Below are 10559 nucleotides of genomic sequence, written 5' to 3'. Positions count from 1 at the left end.
CCCATCCCACGTAATGTACAGGGGCTACTTCTGACTCATTGCTTCGGCGCAAATCCTTATCTTGCTTCTTCATCATAACCAAAGAGACAGTACATCAGGCCATGAAGACAGTAGGACTATTTCCAGCACTTATTGGGTCAATAATGTATTTTTATTTGTTTTCCCTACAGAGCACATCAACGGTCCTTCCATCAGCAGTTAGGCATCATTTTGGGACATGTTCAAAAATGAAATGTGCATTCGCGTTTCTGTGTGCCCTGGGCCTTCTCTGTATTATTTTTTACAAATTATATGACTGGACATCAGTACAGGTAACCACAATTTAATTTCTCAGTAATGTATGGTAGCAGTTCATTCTCACCGTAAGGATGTCAGAATTCAAGTTTAGCAGTGCAGTTGAAATAGAATACACAAGCACGTTGTAGTGTACCATTTTTCCCAGTGCTGAATAGTCAGATGGTTCATACCACAGAATGGCGGACAGTGCAGTGACAGGGGACTGGAAATGCCCAGGCAAAATTATAAGCTTGGATAGAATACAGAAAATTAGTATTCATTCTGCTGGAAAATAATTGTTGTTTTTGCTTTGACAAGAGGGGGAGAGAATGAAAGGGATGTTGAAGATTATTATTGTATTATTATTTTCTAAAATTATATTTAGTTTTTGGGGAGGGGTGGGGGTTTGGGATTTGATTTGTTTGTTCCTTTGAACATTATATCCAACATATGAGGGTCATAAAAAAAAGAAAGATTTCCCAATGATTAATTAAATCTCCATTTCTGTAATTGCAGGAGGAATATAAGAACCCTCACAAATACATAACTCCATTTTTGTCATTGCAATGGGAATATAAGACCCCTCACAAAGAAGTTACCGTAGATGAAGTCATGCTCGCATTATCATGGGCTGCTTCACCTGCCAACTTCACATCTTTCTCAAGCTCTTCCAGTGCTGGGCACAGTGTGGTCAGACTAGAGCACCCTGGGGCCAAGTACTGTGTGGGGGATACACTGAGTGTGCTGGTGGAGATGAAGAGTTACGCAGGGCACCCAAAGGCCTATGGCGGGGACTTCATCCAGGCCCGGATCCTCTCTCCAAAGCTCAATGCAAGTGCTTCGGGAGACGTCACCGACTTCCTCAACGGCTCCTACCGCGTGCGTTTCCGCTTGTTTTGGCCTGGAGAGGTGCAGGTCTCCGTGCGCCTGATCCACTCCTCCGAGACAGTCAAACTCCTCCAGAGAAACTGGACACAGGAGTACCATAAGACCGAACACACAGGAACCTTCATCAGCGGGGAGAAAAACGAGACGTCTCTTTGCGCCTTTCGACTGAGCTCAGACAGACCCCTGTGTGAGTACAGGAAGAAGGAGGATGGGGAATACTACGCCTGCTACCGGCCGAAGACCCTTCCCTGCGACACCCTGGCCCTCACATCAGTTCTCTTCCCTCCTGAGTATCCTCAACTGACCAATGAGGAAGCTCAGCTGTTGGACCAGTAAGGCATCCTCAAATTACAATTTTGTATGTGAGCTGGTTTAATGCCAGCCAATATCATGTGGTATGATACTCACCTGTGGTTCAAACAGGTTTATAGTTCGACTTGTTTGGTATTTGCCAAAATCTTATTTTCATACTTTCATACTTCATACAATTATGTTGGATGAGTTCTGTCTTGACCCTTGTGTTTTTGATGTTTCTGATTCTGGGGGGATAACCACAAACAGATTTAAGTATTTATTATTGATCCCGGTATTGATGATTGTTTTTCAGATCCAGCATATACATTGAGCTCCATAATCTCCATAATGTCTTTGTCCCAAATATTAGAAGAACGGCAACACATGGCATCACATTTTACATTGCAGCATTGTGTGGGGCCTTTCTATAATTCTGCAAATGCTTTTGACCAATATCAGCTGGATAAATCAACCAAAATGTGATTGGGTGCAGCTGAACTACAAGTAATGTGGTTGAGTTGAAGTGAAGCTCTTGAATTCGTCGTGAAAGTTTGTTTAACCCAATCTAAATGTCATGTTCATAATTTTACTTTGAAGGACCAACTCTGGAATAGAAATCAAAAACAGCTTTGGCCCTGTGACAGTCTTTCCTTGTACTGGTATGTTCCTTTTGCCTATGTCCGTCCTTCTTCACTCGCCCTCCCAAATTTCACATTTCATCAATCAAGAATACAAAAAAAATGGACATGAGACCATATTGTTCTTGAATGAAAACCTGTCATTTCAATAGTTGGCAGCCTTACTACCTTGCAACCTTCTGCTTATGGTTCAAGCTAAGGGGGGGGGGGTGCACTTGGTGAGTGACCTGTGAGAGACCTGCAATAATGACTTGGCCATAGTACTGAAACAAAGTAAATGCATAAACCTATTGTGGGAAAACCAGAGGACTGGAGATTGAGGAAGTGTATGTTCCAGCTTTTGTTTTGAGAACCCAGAAAAGCTAAGACGACGACAAGGTAGTTCTCACATCGAGCCTACCTTCAGCCTTGGAAGTCCACCCTTCCTCTCACTGGGCACCTAAGCTGCTTACCGGTTTACACAATCGAATCCAAATCCTGTTCCCAAATCGCAGTCAATATACATAGCACAAATCCAATCTCAAATCAGGTTCAAGAATCTCTTGCTACTTTGTACGTTTGCTCCTCCCGGCTCCCTCCACACTTTTCCCGAACTGGCCCTTCGCAAAGCCAGTCAGCCCAGGCGGAGCTGATATAGCCAGATTCCATTGGTTGATTCATCTCAGGTGTGGTGGCCCAGCCTGGGGAACCTGCGGTTCTGGAACATAGGCTCCCTCAAGTACCAGTCAGGTTTTGCCACAGTATTTACGAATGCAATGACAGGGACGCTGTAGGAGATACCTTCTTTCAGAGTCGATGTTAAACTAAAGTCCTGACTCACTGTGGCTATGAAAGACCAATTTAGAGACAATTTATCTGGCCACCTCACTATCCCTGATTGTAACTGGCTAAGTAGTTCCCTAAGTTTTCTTGCTTGACCCCAATGTATGATATGAGCTTTCACACGTCAGTCAAGGCACATGTGTGATTTCAGAAAATGGCTGCCACTGGTGGTGGTAGAAGTGATTTTCCTGACTTCTTGTTGAAGTGCTTTGAGACTGTGACTATGAATGCAGTCCTTCATTGAAATTCAATCAATACACATACAAAGCAATATGTATGTTCTCTGACTTGCAAAGGGATTCTATTTTTACAGAGGTATTGGTAGTGTTACAATCATATTGTGCTGATCAACTTAAATTCCAATGACAACCACACCATCCTTTTAAAACTATAGCCTGATTCATGTCTTTGGTGCCTGTGAAAATAAAATATGCCTTAATATCATTGTACATTGTGGAAGCAATTCAACCATCAACCATCTATTCTCCTTTATCAATCTTTCAGGTGCAACTTGCAGACCAACGAAGAAGTGTGTGGCAGGAATGAATTCCCCTTTTCCTGGGGGATATTTCTTTTCAAACAGATGGTCTTCTTCCTTCTGCCAGACAGGTCCCTTCCTCAGCGAAGATGCCGTTACCAGATGTTTAAAGGGAAAGACCCTCTACCTGTTGGGTGACTCCACTGCACGCCAGTGGATGGAGTATTTGGAACAAAAGCTAAAAGGTAATGACTAAGACAGCTGAAAGGGGAAAATACAACAGCTTGGGTTTGCTCATTTTGCTCACAAAATTAGATATCTAGAACATAATTTCTCAAATGACAAGTCATATTTTGTGAGGTGTCTCCCATTCCATGGTACTTAAAAGATCAGCAAGTTGGGGCCTCCTAATTTGTATTGGACAGACAGAGTGGCATGTCAAGTTAAAGCCCAAGTGCTTTCTGCCGTGACAACCCCACAAGTCCAGATCTGAATCCTGCAGAATGGCTGTGGGTCTAGGTTTGGGTCTCTATGGTATTGAGGACAGTTCTCCACTTCATGGCACTTTGGCAAAACACCTAACAGTTGTACCTAATGTTCCTCAGGTTTGAGAATCGCACTCAAAAGGACTAATTCACGGTTGGCCGTCGATGCTGATAACAACATCACCATCCGTTGGTTAAGGCACGCTCATCCCTGGATGGCCTTTTATCAAACCCCCGTAAAGGGGACCGTCACCATTCCTGAAGCCCTGGACAGCATAGCAGCAGTTGGTGGCGGGCAGGAGGACGTGATCGTGGTCATTGGAACTGGTCAGCATTTCCGGCCCTCCCCCCCAGAAGTCTTTATCCGAAGGCTCCTAAATATCCGCCGGGCGATCCTGAGGTTACAAGCCCGCTGCCCCCAGGCACAAGTTTTCATAAAGCTGGAGAACAACAGGAACCACTACAGGTTAATGCGATTCAGTAACTGGTATGGCTACATGCAAAACCTGGCCCAGAGGAAGGTGTTTGAGGACATGAAGGTGGCAGTGGTTGACCCCTGGGATATGACTGTGGCCACCTACAGTCTGAAGGTCCATCCAGATGATTTCATCATTTCTAATCAGATTGCTGTGGCCCTGTCGTTCTTCTGCCATTAGACGTTGGTGCTCTCTGAACAGTCACACTGTAATTGTGTGTATTTGGTAAGGCTAACCATTTTCAGTTTATTTATTTTTTCATTCAAAAATGGAATTTTTCGGGTTTTATTTAGCAAATTTCTTGGATAAATCCCACTCCCTCTCTACGTGCACCTGGCGGTCGAGCTGCACGTTCACGCCTGTTTTCCGTTCTGGTTCCTCAGTGGTGGAATGACTTGCCTACCACTGTCAGAACAGCAGAATCCCTCCATCCCTATTTCGACGCAGACTCAAAACCCACCTTTTCAAACTCTATCTTAGTCCTCCCTCCTGATTTCCCCTGCCCCTCCTTTCTGATATCCCTATCCTTGTCTAACCCCCCCCCCCCCCCCCCCCCCCCAAAAAAAAACTTCTGATGACAACTATGTTTAGAACAGCATTTCATGTGTATTTTGCTAGTTTGTGGATGTGATGCTTTGACTTATGGTAGAACCTATGCACTTGTAAGTCGCTTTGGATTAAAAGCGTCTGCCAAATGACTAAAATGTAAATGTAAATGTAAATGTAAATCTTTCATTTCATTTTACATTACATTTACATTATTGGCATTTGGCAGACGCTCTTATCCAGAGTGACGTACAACAAAGTGCATACCCATAACCAGGGATAAGTTTGCTGAAAGACCCTAGAGGGAAGTTTCAACTGCTACCTGTACAACAAAGATAAGGACGAGGGACAATTTTTTTTTTTTTGAACAAAGAAACAAACAACAGAGCAAAAGTGACCAAAGTTAACTATCCAAACACTGCTTACCTAGCCAAATAAAAATACCGATACACAAAGCAAGTCACAGAGACAACAATTAAGGTTCACAGGGAGGTAGGGAGGGATGGGGAGAGGTGTTGCTTGAAGAGGTGTGTCTTCAGCTTGCGCTTGAAGGTGGGGAGAGATTCTACAGTTCTGACCTCAACGGGGAGTTTGTTTCACCACCGTGGAGCCAGAACAGACAGTAGTCGTGAGCGTGAGGTGGAGGTTTGGAGAGGGGGAGGTGCCAAGCGGCCTGTGGAGGCTGAACGAAGAGGTCTGGCAGGAGTGTAGGGTCTTTAAAGTAAACATTGCGCTTACTTTTAACCATAGGCTTTGGAACATTGAAGGTATGCATTGCAGGAGATTGGATACATTCCACCTGCAATTTCAAATGACGTTTGCACAGTGAGATATACAAGAGCTTAACTTTAGGCTTGTTCCATTAGCTTTGTAGCAAATTAGTGCCTGTTTAGCTACAACTTCGTCGCGATTTAAGATTCCTCTGAGCGATTTTCCATTAATAGAATATCGTGGTCGCGCATTAACTTGACGTAATAATGTGCTGATGCACATCAATCCTACTGAAATAATTAACTTCGCCAAAGAGGAACGTTATGAAGTGGCACTATTCACACGTAGAAATCGAACTTATTTGACTTAATGACAAGTTATATGAACAATTTCTAGCTCAACCGCTCACAGTATATTAAATATAAAGTCAGTATGTCCATGGCTTGGAAAATAAATAAATGTTTCTATGTATTGTGTGTTGTATTGTATGTGTTACAAAAATATTCATGATAGATTTAATTTTGAAGTGTGGTGCCATGAAATGGGTGGGGTGGGGGAGTGGTGATAAAAAAATTTAAAAAAAAGTACTGCAGTGTGAAACCAAAATGTTAAAAAAACTATTCAATAAAAGCAGATAATCTGCACTTTAATGCCATGTTATGTGTCTCATTGCAAATTGTAAAATTGTGGATTAGTGTCAAATCAAGAAAGAAATGTATTTGTCCCAAACATCACGGAGGGCACGACTGGCAGTTTAACAGCTGAATGACATCAAAAACCATCAGAGTCACGGCTGCAGCCCTGTTCTCTCACCACCCGGTCTTGGATATCTGGAAAAAAACTGGATAAAACTGGAATACTGACTGGGTCCCATTTACATCTTACAAATTTCACAGTCTCCCAGAAGTCCAAAGTGAAGGGAAGAACCCTCCCGGTGTGGAGCTCCCACCTGGGTGAAGAACAGCGGCCATTTTGTTGAGGAGACACTCACCACACATTAGCGTAGGTGGAGAGGGAGGGAGATTATTCAGACAGTTAAACTGCCATTTTGCTTTCCTGGAAACGTACTGCGTGCTACAAGGAGAATATAATTCAGCTTAGCTTTGGAGAGCATTAAAATATCTCTGCCCTGTTCCGTCCATTAGTACTTTGTATAAATTAGTACTATGAGCCTAGCGAGAACGATTTTTAGACTTGACCATAAAGTCTGAAGTGAAGCTTTACTTTTTAACTTAATTCATCTGGAGAAATATCTCATGGATTCCTCTAGGGCTAATTACCTGTTTAGGGAAATATTATTTAAATTTTCTGCTTTATATGTTGTGCCTGTTGTAAAATGTTACAATTTTCTTGCCATTGTTTTAATCTCACTTGTATTGTTTTATTTTGTAAAGCACTCTGTGCTGTAATGATGCAAAGTTGCAATTAAAATGGCGACGTTGAGGATTATTATTATTGTTTTTTTTTTACCTGTGCATATGTCTTGTGTTATGTACTGTGCAGTCTATATATATTTGGACAGTGGTAGTATTCCTGTTCCTTTGGCTCTGTACTCCAGCACATTGCAGTGGTCATGAAATAATATATGAATATGAGGCGAGTTTTAATGCCCAATCAGGGCTCCCAGTGTGACCAGCCTCGTAGCCACACCCAGGCTCTCCTGAGTATTGACACCTGCGGACTATTATTCAACTAACTTGGGACTACACAAAAGACTCTGGGGACTTTGTCTCTTTGTGAAGTATTGTTTGTTCTGAACCTTTACCTACATAGTTGTACTAGCCTTCTTGTGCCTGTTTTTCTCGACTCTGATTATTGGATAACGTTGCCCGTTTTCAATTCTGATATCCCGTATTTTGACCTGATTCTTCTCTTCACTTGCCCTTCAAGTAAATACCTTTTTGACCTTTTGACCTTTTTAGTGCAGGGAGAAGGCGGCTTTCAGTATCTATTCTTGATTGTAAGATTTTGATGGCTTCCTTGACTTTCATTGACACATATTCAACCCAGGTCTCGGGAATACCTGTATATCCGGGCAGTCCAGGAGAAAAAGGGGAGAAACTAATACAAATGGTATTAATAATAATAATAATAAAGAATAAATTATTAATAATTATATTATTGTTCGCCTACTCCAGTTTTGTCGCCACCACAGAGCAGTAAAGAAGTAAAAAAAATGGCGGTTAGAGTCCCTTCTTCCCAGTACAGCTATGTAGAGCCTCACTGTCTCACTCTCCTAGTTCCGTTCTCTTTTTCAAAGGGCTGGTTCCGCATTCCCGCATTCATTTGGAGACCGCAGCGGGTACGCTCCTTTCATCACAGAGAGGCACGCTGGAGACCGGGAGGTGTCTCCTCGCTCACGTTAGAACTGGAGGACTTTGCTGCCGTCAGAGGATCAAAACCACTTCCTGTGAAAGCATCCTCCCGCACGCTTCCGAGTGCTGTTATGCTGACGCCTACACAGGCTTTCCGCTGCCTTCCTTTGAAGATGACCTTTCCCTTTTCTGGTTTTTTTGATTTAGCTGACACTTTATCCAAAGTCACTTCCAGCTGATTAGACCAAGCAGGCAACAATCCTGCCTGGAGCAATGCGGGGTTAAGGGCCTTGCTCAAGGGCCCAACGGCTGTGCAGATCTCATTACTTTGCCGATTCCTTTCAGTGTCTCGCCAAGGATATATTATAAGCAAATAAAAAAAAGTTTAAATCAATAAAGCTCTTTGCCCCGGCCTGGCAGTCAACTTGGGGTAACGTTCTGCCCGCAGAGCTGCTCCGTCTGGCGACATTCTGCCCTGTACGTGAGGGGAATGGCGGACGGGCCTGTCACACACGCCGAGCCTGGTGTGGGTCATTTAGACTGCGGGGCGTTTCTTCTGTGAAGACGTTGGGCTCCAGCGATCTGTGGAATTGGCTCCTCAGAGCTGCCCGGGCGCCTCCAGACGGCTGCATCTGATGAGGGAGGGGCCCATCAAGGCGTTTTGCAGCTGCTCTAACACCCAGCGAGCCGCAGAAGGGCTCATTAGGGGCTTAGCCGACGGTCAGAGACCAGCATCACAACCAGTGGCGGCGAAGGCTTACACCAACCGACAAAATAACTTGGCAAGCAAGAGGGAGACTGACATCGGAACGGGGATATATTGCCACTGCATTAGGTGTTTCTGAGACTTGCTTTTTTTGGGTGATTCGGTGCTGGAGCCCATCCTCCTCCAAGATTTGACGTGTTGTGTGTACAGAGACGCACACACCACCGCATACCACTGTTGTAACGTGTGGTTTTTCGAATTACTGTCACCTTCCTTTCAGCTTGAACCCGTCTGGCTAATTTACAGTTCACATGTGGTAAAGGGTGTACATTCATAGGATTTATGAAAGGGTATATTTATGAAAGGGTATTTTTATACATTTCTCGACACTTTGGAAATCGCAGCTTTTATACACGGTCCCTTCGGGGTCGTCACAGTTCCACGGGCAGAGGCGCGTCGTTCTTGAGAGAGGTCCTGACAGAGGAGAAGGGCCAAGACAGGAAGGGGACAGTAACGCCAAACACACATGACAAAAAGCGGAGAGCATCTCTGAACACACAGCGCATCATAACTCTTAAGTGGATAGGCTACAGCAGTAGAAGTCTAAGAAATAAGTATAATAAATACCAAATAACATGCTCACTGAGCGTTTGTTTATGTATAAATACTTTTTTTTGTCTCAAGGCCTAAGGAGGTCACTATTTGTTTTGTGTCAACATCAAGCAGTGACTTAATCTTCTCACCCCTTCTCTTTTTGCTTCCAACTGTGATAGGCTCTCTGTGGTAATTAACTGAATTTTATTGGCCCTGAAATCAAGACAATGGGCAATCAGAGCTAATGATGGTTTAGCCTCTCAAAGCTGTGAATCAAGGTCTGCGCAAACCACCGAGCATTAAAACCACAGGTGCAGTCTTCTGAAAACCCCTGTGGTGTTATTGACGAGGCGTGCTGCAAAGTGACTGCAAAACATTGCTGACACTGTTCTCTCCCTCTTCAGCCTCAGCTGGTGTGGTGAGCAGCCTGGAACAAAATGGCAGCCGTGCGTCACTCAGCTGGTGCGATGAGCAGCCTGGCAGAAAATGGCAGCCGTGCGTCACTCAGCTGGTGCGATGAGCAGCCTGGCACAAAATGGCAGCCGTGCGTCATTCAGCTGGTGTGATGAGCAACCTGGCACAAAATGGCAGCCGTGCGTCACCCAGTTGGGTGCTACAACATCCGTGGTGGTTGAGGCGAGTTTCCTCCTCATCGTTGTAAAAGGCTTTGAGTGTCTAGAAAAGTACTAAGCAAGTGCAATGATCCATCCATAAGATCTGTTCTGTCCACTTTTGGAAAACATGTCTGGTTCTGGCACCTGGGCCACTGGGGTTTCTCTGGCCGTTTCTCGCACCACGAAAACCGATTAACTTTTAACCTTAACTTTTTACTTAAATGAATTCCTCTTTTTTTTGTAATGCTTGCAGTTACTAATACAAAACAGTTAAGAACAAATGTCTTCAAATGTTAATGGAATGCACCCTTGGTTGCTTTGTGCATAAATATGCACGTAAATATCCACAAATGTGCTTAACACACAGAAATCCCAAAAGACAACTTTTCATGAAAAGGGGAGGGAAGACCGTGTTTTGTCATGGAAGTGAAGTTAAGCTGAAATATGGTGAATTTCCGAACCCATTTTAACAATTCCGAAACTTAACAATCACCACCAAGTGGGCTTTCATCACACTTAATGGGAGGAGCCACAGCAAGCTGTCCATCAAGTGCATTGCCCAACTTGTGACTGCTCATCTCACACACCTGTCACAGGGTCCACTCCATTCCGTTCTTTTATTCATTCCTTTATCAAGATTAATATTAAATCTTCAATAATTATGTACATCTGGCTTTGCCAAATTCGGATTGTGTAATATTATTTAAATGCATTTA

At 43.7% G+C, this 10559-nt stretch overlaps 1 protein-coding gene across 1 annotated transcript; it reads left to right on the top strand.

The window, feature by feature from the left end:
- The first annotated feature begins 1029 nt into the window (after window positions 1–1029).
- LOC133119319 (NXPE family member 4-like) lies at window positions 1030–4537 on the top strand. The gene is made up of 3 exons (XM_061229853.1): window positions 1030–1496; window positions 3502–3641; window positions 4146–4537. The coding sequence occupies exons 1-3, from the start codon at window positions 1030–1032 to the stop codon at window positions 4535–4537; spliced, it is 999 nt and encodes a 332-aa protein (XP_061085837.1).
- The last annotated feature ends 6022 nt before the right edge of the window (window positions 4538–10559 follow it).

This window comes from Conger conger, chromosome 19 (assembly GCF_963514075.1).
Source record: "Conger conger chromosome 19, fConCon1.1, whole genome shotgun sequence".
Lineage (NCBI taxonomy): Eukaryota > Metazoa > Chordata > Actinopteri > Anguilliformes > Congridae > Conger > Conger conger.
The sequence above is the reverse complement of the archived record's forward strand: the minus strand, read 5'-3'. Positions and strand labels throughout refer to the sequence as shown.

Bases quoted from the DNA above. Each gene is read 5' to 3' on its own strand.
- LOC133119319 (XM_061229853.1), top strand. From the start codon at position 1,030: ATGAAGAGTTACGCAGGGCACCCAAAGGCCTATGGCGGGGACTTCATC. The intron at 1,497-3,501 runs GTAAGGCATCCT...CTTTTCAAACAG, and splicing joins GAAGCTCAGCTGTTGGACCA to ATGGTCTTCTTCCTTCTGCC. The intron at 3,642-4,145 runs GTAATGACTAAG...CCATTCCTGAAG, and splicing joins TTTGGAACAAAAGCTAAAAG to CCCTGGACAGCATAGCAGCA.